The sequence below is a fragment of the Heterocephalus glaber genome, unplaced genomic scaffold, assembly GCF_053883595.1.
Source record: "Heterocephalus glaber isolate CG9 unplaced genomic scaffold, H.glaber_assembly_v1.0 deba00001689, whole genome shotgun sequence".
Classification (NCBI taxonomy): domain Eukaryota; kingdom Metazoa; phylum Chordata; class Mammalia; order Rodentia; family Bathyergidae; genus Heterocephalus; species Heterocephalus glaber.
Genome location: NW_028258414.1, coordinates 2,284,339 through 2,310,456, shown reverse-complemented (window position 1 = coordinate 2,310,456; position 26,118 = coordinate 2,284,339). Strand labels below are relative to the sequence as shown.

Below are 26,118 nucleotides of genomic sequence, written 5' to 3'. Positions count from 1 at the left end.
TTTGCTTCTATTTGACTATTAGTTACACAACATTTCTTTTTCTTCAAAAAAGAATGCTCGTAAAAGTATTTCTTACACTCCGTATCTTGATATCAAACAAAATGTTTGGATTTTTAAAAAGTGGTTATCTTCAAGGACCAAAGCTTTTAAGGTTAAGAGCTTGGGATATTTTACTGATTAAAAAGAAAGGCAGAGTTGAAAGCTAATAGAAAAAGAAAGCAAACTACTTCAACATTGTAGCCAAAAATATATGATGAATAAAAATGATGAAAGAAAGACACCTGCTATAACTTAAGTAAAAATATCTATTGTGACCTTCTCTTTCTTTTTTGGGTACTGGGGATCAAACTCGGGACCTTGCGCTTGTGAGGCAGTAATTTTTATTATTTTTAAAATAAATTAAATCCAGGTGCTGGAACCACTGAGCTAAATCCCCGGCCCCAACCTACTCTTTCTTATATAATTTCATAATCTCACAGTGTCTTATTCAAGTAACCACTGGTACTGAATAATTATCTCAAACTGGCTATATAATTTCTTTAAAGAAAAAGCTAGTTTAGTTCTTTAATTATATGGAATTCCATATACAATTATTCCTTTTCTTCACTTTTATAATTTATTATTATTATTATTATTATTATTATTTTGGTACTGGGGAGTGAACTCTGGACCTTGCACTTGTGAGGCAGGAATTATTATTATTTTTAAAATAAATTTTATTTTATTCTATTTCCCCCCCTTCCCCTTATGACCCAATTATTCCTTAATATGAAAATCAGGTATGCACAATTTTGCTATTGAATTAATCAATAACTATGCCTGGTACATATGACAGAAAAAAATGATGCCTCCTCACAGAGGGGTGACTCCTTGGTTTCCCACAACATTCTTCCCAAATTGCCAATACGTCCTAAACCAGTGACAGTTATTCTACCATCCTACAGAATATCTGTAACATCAAGTTAAGAAAAAAGAAGTGGTCAGACTGGGAGTTTAGCTCAGTGGTGCTGCCTGCCTCACAAGCACAAGGTCCAGAGTTCCATCCCTGGTACCAAAAATAAAAAAACTGATGGAGAAACTGAACGTCCTGGTGTTCTTCATGTTAACATAATGAGTTCAGTGCTGAGTCCTCCTCTTCCCCCTGCAGCCTGGCCTGGGCAAGTGGCTGTCACAGTGTTTGCAGTGGCTTCTCACCCTCCAGTCTATTCATCCAAACATCTCTTCTTGGACCAGCATTCTATTTCCACTTTCTGAATCTTACTGTTCCTTCAACTACTACTGAATAGCAAAATAGTATACTGGCCATTACTGAGAAAGTAGATTTCATAGAAATCTGTATAGGTTTTAAAAAGGATTATATTGATGGTAATGAGAGTATGGACAGAAATGCATAGTTCTCATGAATACAGCAGAACGTTGCACACTGAAAGAAAAAAAAAATTACCTTGAAACAAGGTCTTGCTGTGTAGTTCAGGGTGTCCTTGAACTCACTGTGTAGCCCAGGCTGGCCTCGAACTCATGGTGATTTCTGGCCTTAGCCAAGCAAGTTCTGGGATTACAGATGTGTGCCACCATGCCCAGCCTCAAAAACACTATGTTTATAAATGGTTTTCTTGCCAGGTGTGGTGGCCCATGACTGCAATCTCAGCACTTGGGAGGGTGAGATAGGAGGATCACTGTGAATTTGAGGCTGGGCCACATAGTGAGTTCAGAGCCTGCCTGAACTATAAAACTAAGACTTTGTCTCAAAAAGCAGAAAAAAAAAAACAAAAAAAAAACACCCCAAAAATGAAAGTTTTTCTTGCTTCTTTCCTTGCTAAAATTTAAACCTGGCTGCCTTAAGTTATAGTGAAAGAGCTGTCATTCAAATCAATGACCAATGTCCTTGTACGGAGCCCAGGGTGGTGGCACACAACTGTAATCCCAGCCTTCTGCAAATCTTAGGCAGGAGGATCGCAAGGTCAAGGCCAGCCTGGGCAATTTAATGAGACCTTGTCTCAAGATAAAAAATTTAAAAAGGCTGGGGATGTAGCTCAGGGCAAAGGCCCTGAATTCAATCCTTAGTACCACAAAAAACAAAATTAAAATGTATATGTATGTATTTTCTGCAAATAAGACAAGGATAAACCTCAATTAAAATACTATGTAATTTCTTACTTGCCTCTTTTGGATAAATGTATTAAACTTCAGGATGACTGAGTAATAATATGGGATTCATGTACACATCTTTTGTATGCTCTTATATATTCTGGTAGTCACTTTTCAAATGTGGTTAATTGTAACCAATTTTTATTATACTTTATGTAAGAGTTGTATGTATGAGACAGAATAATGAAATTCATCCTGTTTTTCCTGATTTCTCCTTCTTTTGTTTATCCTTCTAAGCAAAGAGGACAGCAGCCTCAGTATTTGTGTGTTTTTATGAAAAGTGGAGCAAGTGGTGGGGAAGATACATCTAAACGCACTGTTTCCTTGTAGCATTCCAGGGGCAAATCTCCTTCTCCCACTGTTGACTGAACATGGCTGAAAAATTTTAAACTGCTTTTGCTTTGACTATTGTATTTTCAGTTAGCTACAAATGTTCAGTTTTGTTTGTTTTTATTTTTTAAGACAGGGTCCCACTTTGTAGTTCAGGCTGGCCTTGAACTCACAATATAGACCAGGCTGGCCTCAAACTGGCAGTGATCTTCCTGCCTCAGGCTCCTGAGTGCTGGGATTATAGGTGTGCACCACCGCACCCAGCCAGAGGTGTACTCTGACCCAGAAAGGGCTTTCATGTATTGTACAGTACTGAAACATAAGACAGAGGCCTATTAAAAAGAGAACGTTGGGGCCGGGGATTTAGCTCAGTGGTTTCCCCGCCTGCTGTGCAAGCGCAAGGACCCGCGCGTTTGATCCCCAGTACCAAAAAAGAGAGAATGTTTTAGCGCCATATACTCATTTCTTTCAATTGAAGTATTGAGGAGAAACTATAAAATCCACTTGATACTCCCAAATAATAATTTTTTTTTGGTACCTGGGATAGAACTTGGGACCTTGCACTTTCGAGGCAGGCGCAGTGCCACTGAACTAAATTCCCCGGCCCAATAATTTTTTTTTTTAAAGTAATTATCAGTAACTTCTCAGTAACTAACCATACCAGTGCCATACCAATGACTCCAAAGACTGTTACAAGCATCCAGAAATCAAGTGAAAAAGGTTCTAGGACAAAGCTTCCATTGGCATTTTTATTATATTTGCTTTTTAAATTCCTGTAAGTACCCTTACTTGTATTTTTAGAAGTCTTAAGTAAGAAATAGGAAAACTAGGGCCGAGGATTTAGCTCAGTGGTTCCCAAGGCTGCCTCGCAAGCCCAAGGTCCCAAGTTTGATCCCCGGTACCAAAAAAAAAAAAAAAAAAAGAATATAGAAATAGGAAAACTATGAAATTTTGAGACGAGTGGTTTTGGTGAAGCGAGGCATTGGCAGGACCCACCTTCACTGGCCAGCTGGCTGTCTTCCGACTGCTTACAGCAGATGATCTTCTCCACCAGCTGGTTGTAGCTGCAGTTCCCCACTGCCTTCACGATGTCATCAGTCTGGGAACAGCCAGGGAAGAGCACAAACAATAACCAAAGCGATATGCATTACTCTTCAGGATTTTATTCTAACACAATACTAAAACACAAAAGTATTACTTATAAGCGGGGATTTAGCTTAGCAGCACCGCACGTGCCTCACAAGCTTAAGGTTCTGAGTTCAATCCCAGGTACCAAAAAAAAAAGTATTAGTTATAAAAAATCAGCACTAAGGGCCCCGGATTTAGCTCAGTGGTTCTGCTGCCTGCGTCCCAAGCTCAAGGTCCTGAGTTTGATCCCCAGTACAAAAAAACCCACAAAAAACACTAAGATCAGCATCTAACAGTTTTCGATTCTCTTCACAGTGAAGATAGCTGTATTTCAATTATGCAAAAAATGATAAAATGAGAATACATGTAACTATTTAAGGTTATTATTACTATTTTTTGGTTCTCTGAGACAAGGTCTTGGTATGTAGCTCAGGCTGGCCTTGAACTTACCATGCAGCCCATCATGACCTCAAACTCATGGTGATCCTCCTGCTTCAGCCTCCCAAGTACTGGGATGACAGGCATGTGCCACCACACCTGGCATTCAAATTGTTTACCCTTTTTACTGGATTGTTGATCTTTAAAAAAATTATTTGTGGGAGTTCTTTATACCTTTTAGATATTGATCTTCTGTTATAAACAGCATCATGTACTCTATGGCTTGCTTTTAACATCCTCTTTGGAATGTCATTATTTTTTAAATTTTTGTTTTGTTTCATTTTGTTGAAAACAGAGTCTTGCTTTGTAGTGCAGACTGGCCTTGAATTCACAATATAGACCAGGCTGGCCCTGAACTCACAGTGATTCTCCTGCCTCAGCCTCCTGAGTGCTGGGATTACAGCCATGTGCCAATGGTATATCTCGAGATAAAAACAAATCTTCAATTTTAAGGTAGTCATCTTTACCAAAAATGTTACCTTTATGGTTAATGGATGTGTGTGTATTGTTTTAGAAATTCCTATTTTAAGGTTAAGAAGACAGTCTCAAGCCTTTGGATTTATATATTTTACAGTTAAACATTAGTGTATACAGAACAGAATTTTATGTAATTTTCTTTTTTTCCACCATAGCTACCTGTCTTCACAACTTTTATTCAAAGAACTGCTTTTCCTTCTTGCTCTATAGAGCCCTATTTCTGTCTATATCAGCAGAGTCTTTTTAGATTTCTATTTTCTGTCATTAGTCTAATGCTTAATTATAGTATTTAATATTATAATACTTAAAATATTTCATATCTGGAGAAGCATGTCCTCCCTACCTGTTCTGCTTCAAGAGTATATTGGTTTGGGCCGGGGATTTAGCTCAGTGGCACTGTGCCTGCCTCACAAGCGCAAGGTCCTGAGTTCCATCCCCAGTGCCTCCTGGACATGGAGGCACACTGGTAATCTTATCACTCAGGAGACTGAGGCAAGAGGATTCCAAGTTTGAGGCCAGGTTGGGCAACTCAGTGACTTAATAAGACCTTATCTCTAAACTTAAAAGCAGCTGGGAATGCAGCTCAGTGCAAAAGCCCTGGCTACACAGCAAGTTTGAAGTCAGTCTAGACTGAATATAAGACTGTTTCAAACCTCTTTCCCCCAGAAAAGAGTATTTTGGCTTTTATTCCTGGATCTTTCCATTCTCACATAAGTTACAGAAACAACCTGTCACATTCCACAGATCCCAACAAACTTGCCAGGGTTTTGTTTTGAACTGTATTGATGCTATAACTTACTTTTGGGAAAATGAAATATTTATAATTCTGTTCTTGAAAGCTAAGAACATAGCATATCTTTCCATTTATACGGGTCTCTATTTTCTGTCAAATTTATTCCTAGGAACTTATGCTACATAAATTTAAAATTTAAAATTTCATTTTGTCATTTACAAATAATTTTCAAAGAATTTCAGCTTTGTCAATTCTTTTTCTTCCCTCCCTCCCTGCTTGCGTGCTCTCTCTCTCTCTCTCTCTCTCTCCTTTCTTTCTTTCGACAGGGTCTCACTATGTAGTTTACACTGGCCTTGAACTGACTATATAGGCCAGGCTGCACTTGAACTCACAGTAATCATCCTGCCTCAGCCTCCCAAGTGCTAGAATTACAGACATGTACCATCATACCCTGCTTCAATGTTATTTATTGCATAGCTGCTTCTGATTTTAATATTTGCTGTATGGATGCATGTATGTATGTATTTATTGTTTAGGACAGGATCATCCTATGTAGTTCAGGCTGCCCTTGAATTCACTACTTAGCCAAGGCTAATCTTGAACTCATCATAATCCTCCTGCCTCAGCCTCCTGAATGCTGAGATTACAGGTGTGCACCACTATGCCTGGCTATTTAAGTTTTTTGAGACAGACTCTTGCTATGTAGTTTAGTCTGACCTTAAACTCACTATGTAGCCCAGGCTGGCCTCAGACTCACAGTGATCCTCCTACTTCAGTCTCCTGAGTGCTGAGATTATAGCGGCACCATGCCCAGCACTTGTTCTTTATTAAGATGGATATATAGTGCTGGGTATACTGGCTTATACCTGCAATCCCAGCTCTCTGGGTGGCTGACGGGGGGAAGATGGCTAATTTAAGTCTAGCCTGAGCAATCCAAATTTAGCGATAACCTGTCTGGAAAAAAAAAAATTTTTTTAAAGGGCTGGGATGTGGCTCAGTGCAAAGGCCCCAGGTTAAATCTCCAGTACTGGTGTGTGTGTGTGCGCATATAATTCATTTTTATTATTTTCCTTTAATATATGAATTTAAGGCTTAAAACTTCCTCTAAAAGCTGTCTAAGTTGTATCTCACAACTATTGACATGGATTTCATTATTCAGCTTAAAATACATCCTAAGTTTCATTATGATTTTCTTGGCCCAAGAACTTTGTAATTTTTTTTCTACTGCTTTCTAGCTTAGTTACACCACGATCAGAGACCATCCTATATTCTGTGTGTTTTAAAAACTTGTTGAAAAAAAAAAACTTGTTGAAACTTGGCTTTATAGCACAGTATTAGATCAATTTTTGTAAATGTTCTGAGGCTTGAAAAATACATATACTGTTAGTATTATGAAAAAGGAAAAGACACAAGGAAAGACACAAAATCTCACTGACTAGACTAGAGTAGGAGAATAGAATGATTAAGTGCAATGTGATACCCTGGATTTTGGGTCAAGATTTTTAAAAATTAGAGAAAAATGTGAAATTGGAAGTGAAGACTAATTTAGACAACTGATACTAAATTTCTTAGTTTTGATACTTGTACCGTGGCATGAAGGATGCTAATACCAGGGAAAAATGGGTGGAGAGTACAGGGAATTCTCTGTATTATCTCTGTAGCTTTCCTATAAATCTGAAATTATTCCAAAATAAAAAATTTTGGCCAGGGATTTAGCTCAGTGGTGCCGCCACCTGCCTCGCAAGCACAAGGTCCCGAGTTTGATCCCTGGCACCAAAATAAAATTTTTTTTAACAATTTAAAGAATGTATATCTTCTATTATAGAGAAAAGGTAATTAAAATCTTGTATTGACAATCTAATCTGTTAATTTTTCCCTTTTTAAAGGTACTGATGACTGTATAGATAATATGATAATATACATATATATGTACATATATATAGTCCAGACTGAATAACCAGGCTACCTTCTCTCCTTCTTCCCCTCCTCCCTTCCCTTCACAGACAATATGATTGTCTATATGTACGTTTGATGATTTATTTACATAAGAGATTTTTTTTTTGGTACTGGGGATCGAACTCAGGACCTTGAGCTTATGAGGCAGGCGGCAGCACCACTGAGCTAAATCCCCAGCTTGATGATTATTTATATGTGCACCCCAGACTGACTAACCAACCTACTTTCTTCCCTCCCTCCCTTCCTCCTTCCTTTCTTTCACTCTTTTTGGGGTACTGGGGATTGAACCCAGGGCTTTCATACTAAGCTCCATTTCCAGCCTTTTAAAATTTTTTTATTTTGAGACAGGGACTTGTCAAGTTCTGAAGTTGCCCGAGTTGGCCTCCAACTTTCAATCCTCCTTCCTCAGCCTACTGAGTAGTAGGTGGGATTACAGCTGAGTTCCATTGCACCTGGTGTGCCTGTGTAGTTTTAGGTTATGTTGTTAGATGCACACAAACTGTTTTTCATTGCCAAAAACTGATCTTTATTTGTTGTTAGCAGTTCCTGTGGGTTCAAGGAATTAAGAGTCCATCGGGGTGGGCCGGGGATTTAGCTCAGTGGTGCTGCTGCCTGCCTCGAAAGCGCAAGGTCACGAGTTTGATCCCCGGTACCAAAAAACAACAAAAAAAGTCCATCGGAGTATCTACTTTCCCTGTGTGTCTTGGGATATACAAATTTAAAATAACTATCTTCTTGGGAAATGAAACATTCAATTGTCTGTAATGCTTTCTGACTTAAAGTCCATTCTTTCTAGTATTAGTATAATTACACCAGTTATCTCTGGTTTAGTAACTGTATGGCCTCTTTTTTCCTGCAATCTTTCTGTATAACTATATTCTCTACAGTCTCCTTTAATTCAGCCTCAGAATCATTGTCTTTGTTGTCATCTTTGTGTGTTGTAGGACATCAAACCCAGGACCCTGCACATACTAGTCAAGGGCTCTACTACTGAGCAGCCCAGCCCTAAATCATTCTTTTCAAATAGTATTTAGTTTCAGTTACACTTAGTATAATTACTTACATGTTTTTCTTTTTTAAATTTATTTTAACTAATACATAAAAGTTGCACATATTAATGGGGTAGCATGTAACATTCAATATGTGTATATACTGCATAATGTTTAAATCAGTTAAACATATTTATCTCCTGAGATACTTATCTTCTTTTAATGATAAAAACTTCCAAACTCTTTCCTCCCAGCTTTTTGAGATGTCCAGTCATCGTGTTACCTATCATCACCATACTGTGCAACAGTATGCCAGAGCTCTGGCTCCTTGCTGTAGTACACACTGATCAATGTGTCCCCGTCCTCCCTTCCTAGCACCCCCAGTCTCTCGGAACCACTGCTCACTCTCAGTCTATGAGTCCATTTATATGCATGAGATCTTGCGGTACTCATCCTTCTGTACCCAACTTATTCACCTCACATAAGGACCTCCAGTTCCATCCAGGTTGTTCCAAATGACAGCACTTTATTCTTTTTATGGCTGTATGTATTCCACTGTGTGTATGCACCATTTTTTCCTTATACGTTCCTTGTTTCCATTTTTTGTCTATTGTGAATAATTATTCATATATTTTAATTAACTGTACCACTTTCTCTGTCCCATCAGTTCAATATTTGTCTCCTTTATTTCTTCTTTTTAAATTAACTCTTCTCTTGGGTCCAGGGATTTAGTTCAGTGGCACCACGCCTGCCTTGGAAGCACAAGGTCCTGAGTTCAGTCCCCAGTACCAAAAAAAAATAAATAAATTAACTCTTCTCTTTCTACTAATCTACCAACGAATGACATCCTAGCCTACATATGCCTACTGAGCAACTAAAATATGGCTAGTACAACTTTGGAACTAAATTTTTAATTAAATTTAAATGGGCATATCTGGCTACATGTTGAATAGAGAAGCTATAGAAACTATGACATCTACCCCTCCCAAATTACAGTCAAAGGTTACTGATTTTTAGGCAGGGCACAGTGGTACATGCCTACAGTCCGAGCTACTTGGGAGGCTGAGGCAAGAGGGTCACTTGAGCTCAGGAGTTTGAGACCAAACTAGGCAACACAGTGAGACCTCATCCCCAAAACAAAGTTATTTTCTTCTGTAACAATTGACTCTAGGCCCTTAGAATACTTTGATTTCATTTAATCTTCTTTCCAGTGATATTACTACTTTTGTACATTCTAGCATTTTCAGACTCCAACAGATGTTACTATCTGATATAGTCATCATTTAGATTTATTATACTTTGTGCTTTCAATTCTTTCCATTTTTCTTCTGACCAAAATACTTACTCAGATTGCTATTAGTAATGACCTTAAAGGGCCGGGGATTTAGCTCAGTGGCACTGCACCTGCCTCACAAATGCAAAGTCCTGAGTTCGATCCCCAGTACCGCAAAAAAAAAAAAGATCTTAATTTAGTTAATGTAAAACATGACTTTCTTTCTTTTTCCAGTACCAAGAATCGAACTCAGGACCTTGCGGTTGCCAGGCAGGCTCGGCGCTGATGCGCTACATCCCCAGCCCTATTTCTTGAAAGGTAATTTTTCTTTTCAGTAGAATTCTATCACAAAACAAGTAAAACAATTATAAAGCTGACCTGGAACCTGCTTGAAGAATTAGAAAACCACTGTGTAGATGAGAAAAACTTGATGAACAAACTCTATTCTACATTAGAGAACATTTTTTTTCCTTTCAGCATATGAATTCAACTACTTACAGATACTCACACAGTAAATGAGATGATCTGAGTTGAATTCGTTTTTTAAAATTTGTTATTTTTATGTTTTTGGTACTAGGGATTGAACCAAGGGCTTTCACACTAAAGTATGTCACTAGCCCTTTGTTAATTTTATGTATTTATTTATTTATTTATTTTTCTTTTGTTAATTTTATTTTCAGACAGGGTTTTGCTTAATTGCTACATTGTCCCAGGTAGGCTTAAACTTGTGATTTTCCTGCCTCAGCCTTCCAGAGTGCTGGGATTATAGGCATGTGCCACCATACATGGTCCTGAGTTAAATTTTTAAGAATTTAGCTTAAATTCCTCAAGCTATCACCTTATTCATGTCAAGAATTGAATCTACATCAAGGACCAGGGATTTAGCTCAGTGGCACCACGCCTGCCTGACAAGCACAAGATTCTGAGTTAAATTCCCAGTATAAAAAAAAAAAAAAGAATTGAGTCTACATCAAATCTACTATATACCAGGTATTGTCCTCAATACAGAGATGTAACTGCCTAGTCCTCATATATTCTAGGGGGAGATGACAGTCAAATAAAGGCATAAATAATAATGATAAATGGTAAAGAAAATCAGTTAATGATAAATGGTAAAGAAAATCAGGTAGGATCATGGGAAAGAAAATGGAGAGAGGAAGGAGACTAATTTCAACAAGACAGTCATGGAGGGCTCACAAGATATTTGATCTAAGACCTGAATAACAAAGAACCAAAAATGTGAAGATCTGCGAGAATGTTAGGACAAGAGAACAGCATTCCACAGTGGGCAACCAACTGACACGAGACAGGAATGAGCCTGACACATGGAGATATAACAGCCTCTGGTGTTGCCTGGAGGTGTGAGAAGTGCAGGAGGGGAAGCTGCACAGACATGCAGAGTCCAGATCTGCAGCATACCATACAACCCAAAGTTAAAATTTTATATCTTATTTAGTCACACCAGAAGCTGGAATTAAAAAGCAAGGGGCTATTTTGCAAACACCACTCCGCATACCAAGACAATTCAACAGTGAAAGAATACTCTTCAACAAATGTCATTATGACTCTCCTCTGAAAGCATATACAAAACAACCCCAAATGGATCATATTCCTAAATCTAAGCACTAAAACTATAAAGATCTTAGAATAAAATACTGGAGTACATCTTTTCAACTTTTGATCAGGCAAAGCCTAACACCAAAAGCATCGAGAAACAAAAGAAAAAAAAGAGAACTGGACATTATCAAAATTAAAAACTTTTGTGTTTCTAGGGATGTCATAAAGAAAATGAAAACACAACAGAGTAGGATAAAATATTTACAAATTATGTAGTTTTTTTTTTTTGGAGACAGGGTCTCACTATGCATTTCAGGTCAGCCTTGAACTCACTATGTAGAAAAGACTGGCCTGGAACTCATGGCAATCCTCCTGCCTTGGTCTCCCGAGTGCTAGGATAAAGGTGTGTGCCAACACACCTGGCTCCAAATTATGTTATCTGATGAAAGACTTATACCAACAATACACCAAGAACTTGTGGAACTCAACAACAAAAAGGCTAAAAACCCAATTAAAAACAGGCAAATGGACACAGGTGGGATGTACACTTGTAATCCTAGCTACTTGGGAGGCTGAGGCAGGATAATCACAAATTTGAAGCAAGACTGGGCAATTTAGTGAGACTCTGTCTCAAAATAAACTTTTAAAAAGAACTGTGGAGGGCTGGGGGTTTAGCTCAGTGGTTTTGCCGCCTGCTGCACAAGCACAAGGACCCGAGTTCGATCCCCTGTACCAAAAAGTAAATTAAAAAATAAAAATAATAATAAAAAGAACTGTGGATATAATTCAGTAGTAGAGTACTTGCCTAGCATCCATGAGGCCTGGGGTTCAATCCCCAGTGCTGCAAAATAAATAATTAAAAATAGGCAAAGGATCTGAACAGACATTTCTCCAAAGGATACACAAATGGCCAATAAGTACATAAAAATATGCTCAACATTACTGGTCATCAAAGAAGTGTAAATAAAATCACGAGACACAGATAAGACTCTATGCCTACTAGGATGACTTCAATAAAAAGGACAGATAAATAACAAGTATTGTTGAGGATGTGGAAAACTTAGAACCCTCACCCATTGCTAGGGATTATGTAAAATGGTGCAGCCACTTAGAAAAATCTTATGGCAGCTCTTCAAAGAGTTAAACACTGTTACCATATGACCAGTAATTCCATTTATAGGTATACACCTGAGAGAAATGAAAACATTTGTCCATACAAAAATTTGTAAATATATATTCATAGCAGCATTATTTGTAATAGCAAAAAAAAGTAGAAAAAAAAGTCCACCAACTGATATACAAATAAATAAAATGTACTATATCCATATACAGGAATACTATTTATTTATTTAGGTACCTAGACTCAAACTCGGGACCTTGTGTGTGTGAGGTAGGCGGCAGAACCATTGAGCTAAATCCCCAGCCCAGGAATACTATTTATAAATCAAAAAGTTTGATGGACTGGTAACATGCTGTAACATGGATAAACCATGAAAATGTTATGTAAAATTAAAGATGTCAGTTACAAAAGACAATATGTTGTATGCTTTCGTTTTCATGAAATATCCAGAATAGCCACACGTTTAGAGACAGAAAGTAGGCTACAGCCAGGCGTGGTGGCACATGTCTGTAATCCCAGCACTCAGGAGGCTGAGCCAGGAGGATCATATGAGTTCAAGGCCAGCCTGAACTACATAGCAAGACCCTGTCTCAAAAAAACCAAAAAAAGGGGGTGGGGATTTAGCTCAGTGGTGCTGCCACCTGCCTTATAAGCGCAAGGTCCTGAGTTCGATCCCTGGTACCAAAAAAGGGGAGAGGGACTGGGAAGCTTGAGAAAAGAGGGTGACTGCTAACAGGACTTTTCTGGGGTGATAAAAATGTCCCAAATTAATTGAGGTGGTAGATATATATCAAATGGTGCTAGAACAAGTGGACAACCATGGGCAAAAAAGTAGACAAAACTAACTCAGAATGAATCATCATGGGCTTAAGTGCAAGACATAAAACTATAAAATATTTAGAAAAAAAAAAGCACAGGAGAGAACACTAAGGATCTAGAGTTAGGCAGAGTCCTTAGACTTAAGGTATGAGGGCTACAGAAAAAAACTGATAAACTGACTTCATTAAAATTAAATCAACTTTGTTCTATGAAGAGCTACTAAGATGATGAAAAAACAAGTTATACACTGCAAGAAAATATTTAAAACACCCATGTGACACAGAATTAATATTCAGAATATAAAAAGAACTGTAAAGAAGTAATCTAATTAGAAAAAGGGCAAGAGAAGAGACATTGAAGAGGCGATACAAATGGCACAGAAGCACATGGAAGGCTGCTCAACATCATTCATGACTAAAGATGTGCACCGAGATTACAATGAAATACAGTGGTACCTTGGTTCAAATTTAATTTGTCCCACAATTCTGGAAAAGACAGCCACATTCATGTTATTGCAGGAATGATGTCTGTGGTCGTGTTCATCACCCGATGCAGAGGTTGCAAATGAAAACAAAATTTTCTCAAATGCTTCTGTTTGTGAACCAAATTCTTAGGAAACAAAAGCATTTATGAACCGAGGTACCACTGAATTTCTACATATCCAAATGTCTAAAATACAAATAATGACTACTGGGTGCTGACAAAGATGCAGAGAAACTAGAGCACTCATACATCACTGGTGGGAAAATAAAACTTTGGTACAGGAACTCTAGTAAATGGCTTGCTGTTAAATAAAAATACACAAGCCACTATGTATGATGTAGCTCCTGCATGCCTGGGGATTTCATCTAGAGAAATTAAAACAAACCTGTACGTTTATGTTAGCTTTATTCCAGGAGCTGGGAAAGGACAGACATTCTTCAAAGAAGTAAACGGTTAAACTGTGGTATATCTATTCCATGGAATACTATTAAGTAATAACAAAGAACAAAGTATTAGCATGTGCAACAAACTGGATAGTGCTCCAGACTTACTATCTATTTTTTTTTTTTTTTAGACAGGGTCTCGCTCTGTAGCTCAGGCTGGCCTTGAACTCATGGCAATACTCCTGCCTCAGCCTCCCAAGTGCTGGGATTACAGGCATGCACCACCATGCTCAGCTGCAAATGAATTTTTAAAAACTCAATATAAAAGATTATATACCATATTATTTCTATAATATTTATGAAATAAAATTATAGAAGCGAAGAAGAGATTAGTGGTTGCTAGAGATTAAGAAGTAAAGGTGGGTATTATGGCTTGTATCTAGAAGTGTCCCCCCCCCCCCCCCCGGCCAAACCTCATGTGGTCATAGGTGGGGCTTTTCAGAGGTGGCTGGATCTAGAGTGTGTGATGCTGGGATCAAGGACGTGATGCTAGGATTCAGGCTGCCCACCCTGGGTGTGAGCGATACCTGTCCTAAGGGTGGGTAGCCGGGATAGAAGGATCAAAAAGAGAGTTGTCGCTTGCTGCCTTCTGCCTGCCATGAATTATTTCTTCTCTGAGATGTCCTCCTGCCATGCCACCCTGCCTTGGAGTCAGCTGATTATGGACTCAAACCTCTACAAACTGTGAGTCCAAATAAACCTTTCTTTCTTTAACTTTGAATGTGGGGTATTTTGTCTCAGCAATGAGCAAAGTAACTAAGATAATGGGAAAAAAGTCCTGTGGCTATGAAAGGCCAATGGGAGGGATAATTGTGATGGAAATGTTCTATACCTCCATGTTAGTAAATGTCTATTTCCTAGGTTTGATATTTTACTAAAGTAAAATAGCAAAATTACCCTTTGGGAAAATTGAATAAAAGGTATAAAAGATTGCTGTGTTATCATTTCTTACAATTACATGTGGATCCACAATGGTTTCAAAATAAAACTTAAAAAAAAAAAAGTAAATCTTTATCTCATACCATAAAAGAGAATAAATTTGAAAGCCATTAGCTGGTATCCCTTCCTACTTTTTTTTCAGTACCGGGGATTAAACTCAGGGCCTTGTGCTTGCAAGGCAGGTGGCAATAACACTGAGCTAAATCCCCGGCCCCCTTTCTACTTTTAAACTTCACAAATAAATTATATTTTGAAATTTTTATTTTACTTTACATTAAAAAATATATACATAAGCTACAATAATACTAAAATAGTATGGGGTAGATAAGACAAATTAATGGAACAGAGAAGACCACCCTGCACAAAAATGTAGTGTCTGATAAAAGAACTGTCTCCTTCTACCTTGTCAATTCACTCTCCACTCCATGGAGGAGGCACTCCTCGGTGTCTTGGAGGAACTGGAATTCCAATCTTGCTATCAGCGAAATCTGGCCAACCATGCAGAAATCAGAGCGTGGAGTCTGAGTAGGTGCTGCTCATTCGTCCTTGCTGGCCATAGTTCCTGGTGCAGCTCCACACTCTAGCAGCTGGTCTTGCTGGGTTCTACTAACTACTAATTCACCTTGTCTCTTCAAAGTTAAGAGTAGCAGTAGTTCTGAATGTCACTAACTATGGGATCCTTCACCATCCCTTGCTTCTTTCCCTTGATTTTGCCCACACCTTTATAAAAGTCTCTTCTTTAAACTTCCATTAATTATCCTTGAATGTGTCATCTACTTCAGGCCAGGACCCTACGTTTCTGCCAACAGGCAAAATCTGTAATGCTAGACTAGGAAACACTAAGGCTCACTGTATATTTAGAAATGTACAGGCAGAGTGGTGGGGATTTGGAAGTGACTCAAAAGCTATGTAGCAGTCAGATCTGATGGTGTTCACCTGTAATCCCAGCACTCTGGAAGGCTGAGGAAGGAGGATCGTAAATTTGAGCCTAGCCTGGGTAATTTAGCAACTCAGCCAGGACCATGTCTCAAAATAAAAAGAAAAAGGGCTGGGGATGTAGCTTAGTGCGAAGGCTCTAGGTCCCATGCCCAAAACAAAACACAAAAAAGCTGAACACAGGGCCGGGGATTTAGCTCAGTGGTTCCGACACCCGCCTTGCAAGCGAAAGGACCCAAGTTCGATCCCCAGTACCAAAAAAAAAAGTAAAAAAGCTGAACACTGAAGGCTAAGTGAGTTCTAGAGCTGGCAACCTCTGTACATACATCACATCAATTCCAAGAGGGCAACATGCCCTCAGGCCAACAGAAGCTTCCCATGTGGAACTCTCCTAGATTCTCCTAGTTAATTGTAGCCTGTTATTTTTTTCCTATGATAAACTACAATGGTGAGTATAAGAGGCTTCACTGGGTTCTGGGAGATTTTCTAAGTGTATTATTAAACTCGAGGTAGTTTTAGGAAACCTCTGAACTGGCAGTTGGTGTGCAGAATGAGTGTAGTTTCCTGTGGAGTCTTTATCTAACTTTCCAGTTGTACCCTAATTCCTTGCAGCTGGGGTCAGAAACCTTGGGCAGACTTGGGAGGCTGAAGACTGTCCCCTTAACTTCATGGTTTGGCTAATTCCAGGTCCAAGCACACAAAGACTAAGTAAATATAAATTTAGCTTAATTTGTTAAATTGGTGTATGTTCTCAAATTTGTGTTTATTTAATGTAAATCCTCCCACTCACCTGAGGATCCACCAGCCACCCGTGATACAAAGGAATGTCGAGCAGGTCAAACACTACACATTCCGGCGTGTACTCAAACACTCGGACACCAGTAAACTTCACGTTCACGTCCAGGCCTGTTTGCAGTTTGTGCAGAATTGCCATGGCATCACTCATGTTCTGAAGACAAAGGGGGAAGGGTCAGCTCAGGAAATCAAGATAGGTCCAACTGAAGAAGCCAGGTGTGGTGGCATGATCCTACAGTCTCAGCTCCTCAGAAGCTGAGGTGGGGGATGGCTTGAGCCTGAGAGCTTAAACTAAAATGTTATCCAGTTTACTCATCTCTTCAACTGATTTTTATCATTAAGTATCTATGTGCCAGTCATCCGAGTCCCAGAGATATAACAGTGAATAAAACAAAGTTTTTGTTCTTACATAACTGGGAGAAAACTGTAAACATATAATGTTAATTATTATTAAGAAAAATTGAGCAGAATGAGGTTGCATAGAGTGGTAGAGATAAAAGACTGAGAACTCTGAAGCGAAAATTTTCTAATGCCAAAGAGGAAGGCCTCTCCCACTTCTGGGTGTATATCCAAAATAACAGAAAGACAGGTCTTGAAAAGATACTTGTAAAACCACATTCATTACATTATGCAAAGTAGTCAAGAAGTGGCTATTCAGGTGTGCCTGCAATACCAGCACTCAGAGGCTGAGGCAGGCAGATCGGATTACAAGTTCAAGACCAGCTGGATCTACATGGTAAAACCCTGCTGGGGTCAGGGGAGGAAATGGAAGTGGTACAAATGCCCACTGAGATATGAATAGACAGAGCAAATGTATGCGCATACAATAGAATATTACTCAACATTAAAAAAGAGAAATCTAATTTTAGTATATGTGCTGCTAAAGTGACCACAAAAAAGAGAAATCCTATTGCATACTACAATATGAACCTTGAGGATGGAACACTAAGTGAAATATATTAGTCAGAGAAGCACAAATACATCATGCTTCCAGTTTTCTGGGCTATCCAGAGCAGTCAAAATCACAAAAAGAGAAAGTAGAAAGTGGTAGTGTCCATAGGCCTGAGAGGAGTAAGAGATAGGGAAGAGCTGTTTGATGGGTATAAAATTTTATTTTACAACATGAAGAAGGTCTAGAGCTCTGTTACATGACACCACGAATATAGTTAACACTAGGAAATGGCACAATTAAAATTGATTAAGAGAGCTAGGTGTAGTGGTACATGCCTATAATCCCAGCACTCTGGGAAGCTGAGGCAGGAGGACTCCAAGTGAGCCTAGCCTGGGCAGCTTAGTGAGATTCTACCCCAAAATAAAAAATAAAAGGGGCTGGAGATATAACTCAGTATGAAGGCTTTAGGTTCAATCCCCAGTACAAAACAAACAAACGAATAAAGATTAAGCAGACAGGTGTGGAGGCACATGCCTATCATGCCAGGTACTTGGGAGTCTCAGACAGGAGGATCACAGATTTAAGGCCAGCCTGGGAAATTTAGCAAGACTCTGTCTCTAAATAAAAAATAAAAGGGTGGGCACAGAGCTCAGTGGTAAAAGTGCTCTTGTCTTCAATCTCCAGTTAGGGGAAAAAAATTAGTAGGAAATATTTCATATTATGTGATTTTTACAATTTAAAAAATAGAAATGAGCTATCAAGCCATGAAAAACATGGAGGAAGCTAAGAGAACTAAAGCTGCATGCTGTATAATTCCAAACAGAGATAATAAAGAAAGATGAGTGGTGGCTAGAGATTAGGGAGAGGTGGGGCTAAGTAGGCCAAGTACAGGGGATCTGGGGGTAGTGAAAGTACTCAGTGTGATGTGGCTGATACCTGTCATAATACATTTATCTGTAAGATGTACAACAGCAAGAACGAACCCTAACGCAAACTATGGACTTTGGATGACAATGATGTGTCAGCGCAGGCTGGCACCATCTGGGACATCTCCTGTCTGATGTGGAAGGTCAATAGCTGGGGAGGCTGCAACTGTGGGGAGAACAGACATACAGAATTCTCTGCACCTTCCACACTTGATTTTGCAGTGAATTCACTGAACCTAAAACAGCTGAAGGAAGGAAGGAAGGGGTAGAAGGACCAGGGGGAGGGGAGGAGAGCGTGAGAAAGCACGAAAGAGGGGCAGGGGGAGAAAGATGGAGCTTTGCTTGCTTTCTCCCAGCTCCAATAATTTTGAGCCTTGTGATACTCATATTAGAGAGCAGGATCTCTAAAGAATATGCCAAGTGGGCTGGGGATTTAGCTCAGTGGTTCTGCCACCTGCCTCGAAAGCACTAGGACCCAAGTTCAATCCCTGATACAAGGGAAAAAAAAAAAAGGGCCGGGGATGTAGCTCAGTGGTTTCACCAAGTGCTGCGCAAGCGGCAAGGACCCAAGTTCGATCCCCGGTACCAAGAAAAACCAAAACAAACAAACAAACAACAAAAAGAATATGCCAAGAAATGTGGAAACATCACAACTATAGCCCAGCAGAATTTGTCCTAATCATGTAGCAGAGACATCATTTCCTCAACTTTCTCCTAGATACAACTTGCACGTTGGTAATGTAGCTAAGTAATACAGAGCATGCCTAGTATGAGCAGATTCAAATCAGTACCACAAAAAACCCCTGAAAAATGTAATTTACATTAACAAAGATGAATCAAAGACAAATTTATTTGAAAGTCAGTTTTTCAAGAAAAATACTAAGTTGTCATTCAATACAGATCTATAGAACGGTATCTACTCATACATATTATCCTATATAGCATAAGTATTCACAGAAAACAGGAATTCAAAAAGTTTGGCTTGTGCTGGGTGTGGTGGAGCATGCACACCTGTTATCCCAGTACAGGGGAGGCTGAGCCAGGAGGATTGCCAGGAGTTCAAATTCAGGGACCGCCTGGATTACAGAGCAAGACCTTGTCTCAAAAAAAAAAAAGTTTGGCCTTTAAACCCAACTGCCTGTAAATTGAGAATGTTTTTCAAGTTTGCAAAGGGCTGTTAAAAAAAAAAAAGTAACAGAGACTAATCGCATTGACCTGCAAAGACTAAAGTATTTACTACTTAGTCCTTTATAGAAAAGTTTTAGCAGGGTGTGGTGGCCCAGCTCTTAGGGGAGGCTGCAGCAGGAGGATCAACTGTTTTGAGTTCTAGACCAGCCTGGGCTACATAGTGAGTTCAAGGCCAGTATGAAGTACACAGCAAGACCCCCTTCCCTCCCAGAGAGGAAGAAGTTTTTAAGCCACTGATAGAGAAAAATGTATGCATTCATTAACACAACACTTACTTATTTTAATGCAATAAAAATTGTATTTATTACCTGTTCATAATTTAAACGCTGAATTTCTGAAATTTCTTTTGGCTTTGCATCAAGCATGTAATCACCTGTAAAAAAAAATTGTGAAATTGCTTTTTAAATGTTATTTTTTTCTGCTTGTAATAGATTTTAATTATAAATTTTTAAACACTGTAGCAACAAGTGACATAGAAAACTGACCCCTCAATTCTACCCAGAGAAAATCCAAGTTTCTTTGTTTAACCTTTTTTTGGTACGGGGATTGAACTCAGGTCCTTGCTCTTGCAAGACAGGTGGCAGAACCACTGAGCTAAATCTCCAGCCCCCAAGAAAATCAAAGTTAACTATTTGCTGATAACAGCTCACATGTTACTTCCATGCACACACTATAATGCTTTTGAATTCTACCTTTCATTTACAATATATGTGAACATCTTCTGTCACTACACATGAAGCTCCTAAAGGTTGTACCAACTTGTAGTGCTATTAATGTAACTATTGCTCAATTATCTCCCATCAATGGTATTATCATTATTCTAAAAGTGTGCAGTTCTGAAAAATCAAAATGTTTTTGCCTTTAAAAAACTGATAATTTAGCCTGGTATGGTGCTGCACACCTGTAATCCCAGCACTTTGGGAGGCTGAGACAGGAGGTCTGTGAGTTAAGAGCCTGGCCTATGCAACTTAGCAAGAAAAACCCAGTCAAAACAAAAAATAAGAAGGGCTGCAGATATAGCTCAGTTATATAGAGCACCCCTGGGTTCAGTCCCAAGTTCTGAAGAAAAACAAAAAGAAAAGCCTCATTTTTTGAAGGGGTGAGGGGCGGATTGAGACAGGGTCTTGCTCTGTAGCTCAGGCTGGTCTTGAATTCACTATGTAGCCCCACGCTGGCCTCGAACTCACAGTGACCCTCCTGCCTCAGCCTCCCCAGTGCTAGAACTGCAGGTGTGCACCACCATGCCTGGCTCTGATTTTTTACTATCTGTATTTTGTTTGGCATCACCTTTTGGAAGGGGTTCTTGGGGATCAAATCCAAGGACCTATGAAGGCTAGGGAAGTGCTCTACTACAGAGCCACAGTCCGCCTCTGGTATCACTCTGTAGATAAACAACCTTTTTTTTGGTACCGGGGATTGAACTCAGGTCCTTGTGCTTGCATAGCAGGCGGCAAAACCACTGAGCTAAATCCCTGGCCCAAACAACCTTTTCATGTGTGTACAACTTTTATTTTTTTTTGGTACCGGGGATTGAATTCGGGTCCTTACGCTTGCACGGCAGGCAGCGAAACCACTGAGCTAAATCCCTGGCCCCCTTGTGTACAACTTTTAAAAAACATGGAGCACCTTTAAAAAATACACAGCACCTTTTTGATAGATAGTCTTTTTTAATACCTTTCTTTTACAGTTCTGATTACTGGACTCAGGGGCTTGAGCATGCTAAGCACATTCTCTTTTTTTTTTTGTACCAGAGATTGAACTCGGGACCTTGTGCTTGAGAGGCAGGAGGCTGAACCACTGAGCTAAGTCCCTGGCCCTCCTTTTTCTTCTTCTCCTTCTTCCCAGTACTGTGAAATGAATCCATGGCCTCTACATCCATTACATACATACAGGGCTGGGGATTTAGCTCAGTGGTTCCACCACCTGCCTCCAAAGTGCAAGGACCCGAGTTCAATGCCTGGTACAAAAAAAAAAAAAAAGAGTAACATTACATACATACATACATTTAGTTTTCTTTTTTCTGTTTTTGGGAGAGTCTAAACCACTATATTGCCCAGACTAAGCTCAAACTTGTGATTTTCTTGCCGCACTAAGAGCACTGGAATTACTAGGTGTGTCAACACATCCACCTTATGCTGAGGGTTTTGTTGTGTTTTGTTTTTTGTTTTTGAGACAGGTTCTCACTATGTACCCCAGCCTGGGCTCAAACTTGTGACAATCCTCCTGCCTCAGCCTCCCTAGTGCTGGGATTAAAGGTGTGCGCCACCATGCCTAGCAAGAAAGGTTTTGTGGATACAAGAATAGCTTAGCTAAGGTAGTAAGCAAACTCTTCAGATAGACCTCAATGACCTTAATCCCCCCCGCCCCGATATTCATACCTTTAAAATATGGTGAATGTCTAAATAAAAAAAGGGATTACATTAAGACACACTGCCATTAATGCCTCTCAAAATACTGCCCTCATTTCAAACACACTTATTTCATCCTTCTTGCTATTTTTTTTTTTTTTTGGTACCGGGGATCAAACTCGGGTCCTTGCGCTTGCGAGGCAGGCACTGAAACCACTGAGCTATACTCCCAGGCCATTCTTGCTATTTTTTGAAGGTGTTCTTGAAGACCTCTCCACGACTGTCTTTAGTTTCACTGTTGTGGCTGCTTCGACATCCTGAACCAATTCAAAACATTTACCTTTCCTGGTCATTTTGACTCTGAAAAAGAGCCAGAAGCCACATGGTATCACATCTGGTGAGTAAGGTGGATGAGGACAGTATAATGTTTTTATGGGCCTGACTGACAGCACTTGACAGCATTCATTGTTTTGGGTTTTTTTTGGTACTGGGGATCGAACTTGGGTCCTTCCACTTGCAAGGCAGCCGGGGGAACCACTGAGCTAATAAATCCCTGGCCCCTAAATTTTTTTTTTTTTTGGTATTCATTGTATTCTTTATCATACCTTATAAAGACATTCAGGAAACAGGATTTCCAGACCTGCTCCAGAAAGTAGCAAGAATAATGAGATAAGTATATTGGAAGCAAAGGGTGGTTTTTGAGGGGGCTTCATGGCCATGTGTCAATTTCCTTTTTGTTTTTATGAGACAGGATCTCACTGTATAGTTTAGACTGACCTTGAACTTAATCCAGGCTGGCCTCGAACTCACAGCAATCCTCCTGCCTCAGCCTCCCAAGTGCTGGGATTACAGGTATACACCACCCCATGCCTGGCTTTATTTTTTTGAGAAATTTTTTTTTTTGGTACCAGGGATCGAACTCTGGTCCTTGTGCTTTCGAGACAGGTGGGGTAACCACTGAGCTAAATCCCTGGCCCAATTTATTATTTCTATTAGCACATGTTTGTAGTATATAATGATTGTATTTATTGTGGGGAGTTGGTACATGTACATAACACATCTTAAGGTGATGTGTCTTTAACTTTTATTTAGGGTTTTATTGGAGACAGGGTATCACTATGTAGACTGGCTAGCCTTGAACCTGCAGACATGTGCCACCATGCCCAGCTGTGTCTTTTATTATAATAAACTTCAAAAATTTAAACACTTACCCTATATTGATCACCCCTTTAAATTCCCTTCCCTTGAATACAGAATCGATTTACTAACTCACTTCTAAAGAATAAAATATGACAGAAGTAACAAGATGTCACTTCCAGCATTAGAGTACAACACAGGTGCTTTGGTTGCTGTGTTTGCTCAGTTGCTCATTCTGAAGCCAGCCAGCTAGCATGTTCTGAAATGTCTTGTGGAGAGGTCAGTAGGGCAAGGAACACAGAGCTTGGGCAGCAGCCACAGAGAACTGAGGCCTCAGTTCAACAGCCCATGAGGAGCTAGCCTGTCCACAACATGCCAAGCCTGGGGGCTGGTCCTCCCATATGGGGCCTCCCTGTGAGGCTGAAGCCTACTGGGACTCTGCCGACAGCTCTGGAGATGCCCTGAGCAAGGCCGACAGGACACCTACCCTGACTCCTGACCTGCAGAGGCTACGGACAGTGAATGCTGTCTGAAGCCAGTATATTTTGGGGTAATTTGTTATACAGATTAGGTAACTAATACAGGAACATTATGGAAGAACCAGATATATTTTAGGAGAAATTGTCCTACAAGAATCAGATTTGGCTGTGTGTGTGTGTGTGTGTGTGTGTGTGTGCGCACTCGTGTGCTGGAGATCAAACCCAGAGGACTCTGAGCATCCTACACATTCTACCACTGAGTTATACCCTAGCCCCAGAGAGTAACACTTTTAAAAGCCTGAGTTTGAGTTTCTAAGGAACCATCTTTCAATTTTAGATACATAAATAAATCATCTCATAAAATGTCTTATCTAGCTTATCTAACCTTTGTATCTGTACTTGGTCAAAAATACCATTTCAATCAAATATTTCTTTTTTCTTTTTCTTTTTTTGGTACCAGGGATTGAACTCAGGTCCTTATCCTTGCAAGGCAGGTGGTGGAACCACTGAGCTAAATTCCCAGCCCCTAATCAAATATTTCTTGAAAGTCACTATGTTTAGTGTTGGATTAAAATAAACATGATAGAGGCCTGTGATTTAGCTCAGTGGTTCCGCCACCTGCCTCACAAGTGGAAGGACCCGAGTTCGATCCCCGGTACCAAAAAAACCCCCCAAAACTGACATAAGGTTAAAAAAAAAAAACACAATAAAATAAACATGATATAAACCAGGCCTATAATCCCAGCACTTGGGCAGCTGAGGCAGGAGGACTGCTGAGAATTTGAGGCCAGCCTAGTGAGTCCAAGGATGAACTACATAGCAAGACCCTATCTCAAAAAAAAAAAAAAAAAAAAGAGTGAACTCAATCAACAAACAGGATATAAAATTTGCTCTTAAAAAACTATCAATTTGATTGGGCAAAGAACATTTACTTAACACAGAAAAGGGTAACATTAAACCCTAACTACCAAATGATTTTGAAAAAAGACACTGCTAAAGCCAGTAGAGCTTAGAAATCTTCTTTGAGGTGGTAATCTACACTGGATTCAGAAAAATGTGCAGACCTTGGAAACGGAGTGGGACAAAGAGCACTCTCTGAGGGGAAAAGACTGAGGGAGATGCTAAGTAAGAGGGCTAGAGCCGTAGCTCAGAGGTAAAGTGCTTTCCTACCATTCACAGGCCTGGACTCAGTCCCCAGCACCGCAAAAAATAAAACTAAAAAAGATCATGTCACATGAGCAGCTTGGAAGAAGACTAACACATGAAATTTAGATTCCAAAGTAGTGGGAATAGGGCTGAATTACCAAACTGACAAGATTACAGGAAATAAGTTTAGCTGCTCGTAAAAGATCATAGGGATCTTTTAAGTTTTTTGTTTTGTTGATCCCCAACCCGGGGATCATATCCATGACCTTCCTCTCTGTGGTGATGAACCTAGGGCACGTGTTGTATACAGCAGGCTGTTTGTATCACTGAAAGCTCTAAAAGATTTGCCATCACTGTGCTAGGCAAACATTTTACCTCTGAGATACATCCTCAGGGTCTTTATGGTTTTGTTTTATTTATTTAGTTAGTTTTTTTGAGACAGGTTCTCCATATGTAATTCAGGCTGGCCTTGAACTCACTATGTAACCCAGACTGGCTTTGAACTCATGGTGATCCTCCTGGCTCAGCCTCCTGAGTGCTGGGATTATAAGGATGTGCCACCATGCCTTGCCTGTTTTTAGATAGAAGAATGAAGAACGAAATTGATGCTTTAAGAAAAGTACACTGGTATATAGGTTAATTTGAAGGAGAGAAGAATGATAACAGTTCAGGTTGTGATGTATCAGTAGAAAAAAGAATTTTTACCACATGGTTTTGGTTTTTTTTTGGTACTGGGGATTGAACTCAGGTCCTTGCACTTGAGAGGCAGGCTGAGGAACCACTGAGCTAAATCTCCGGCCCAGAAAAAAGAATTTCAAAGAAAAGATTCATAAGACTTTGCTATTAATAGCTATTAATAGAATAGTCCAAACAAACAGAAATCAAGCGCAAGGACCCGAGTTCGATCTCCGGTACCAAAAAACAAACAAACAAATCAAGGAACAAAAACTTGATAGCTATATTAGGCTAAAAAATGGAAGAAAGGGTTTGGCAGTAATTTACCCCAGATGAACATTTAAACATTTGAAGATGTAACACAGTCAACTTTAGGCAAAATTAAAATGCTTTAACACTGACCACTTTTCATAGCATATTTATATTTAAAAGATGAATTACTTTTATACAGTCAGACAAAATCACAGGAGGATCACAAGTTCAAGCCCAGTTTGGGAAACTTAGCAACTTAGTGAGAGACCCTGTCTCAAAGTTAGACGGGGATTTAGCTCAGTGGTTTCGCTGCCTGCTTCACAAGCGCAAGGACCTGAGTGCGATCCCCAGTACCAAAAAAAAAAAAGTTAGGCAGTGCCACCAATGCCCAACAACAATTTACCTTCCTATAATACTACACTAGCTGTATCATCATAGTATCATGGTTGGCTGAAGTCATAATATACAGTCTAGAGTGTGATGAGCTTTTTTATTTTATTCCTCCCAGCAT

The 26,118-nt window shown here is 39.5% G+C and overlaps 1 protein-coding gene across 6 annotated transcripts in view; it reads right to left on the bottom strand.

Moving 5' to 3' along the window:
* The window catches only part of Mindy2 (MINDY lysine 48 deubiquitinase 2), a 65,482-nt gene that overhangs the window by 18,160 nt on the left and 21,204 nt on the right, over window positions 1-26,118 (bottom strand). For 5 of the 6 annotated variants that reach the window (XM_087199004.1, XM_087199003.1, XM_087199001.1 and 2 more), the window contains 3 exons: window positions 19,879-19,943; window positions 16,560-16,718; window positions 3,475-3,577 (listed from right to left, as the gene is read on the bottom strand). In XM_087199004.1, coding sequence (XP_087055130.1) covers window positions 3,475-3,577; window positions 16,560-16,718; window positions 19,879-19,943 — 327 coding nt within the window. The remainder of the gene's footprint in view (window positions 1-3,474; window positions 3,578-16,559; window positions 16,719-19,878; window positions 19,944-26,118) is intronic. The other variant, XM_087199002.1, reaches the window with a different exon arrangement.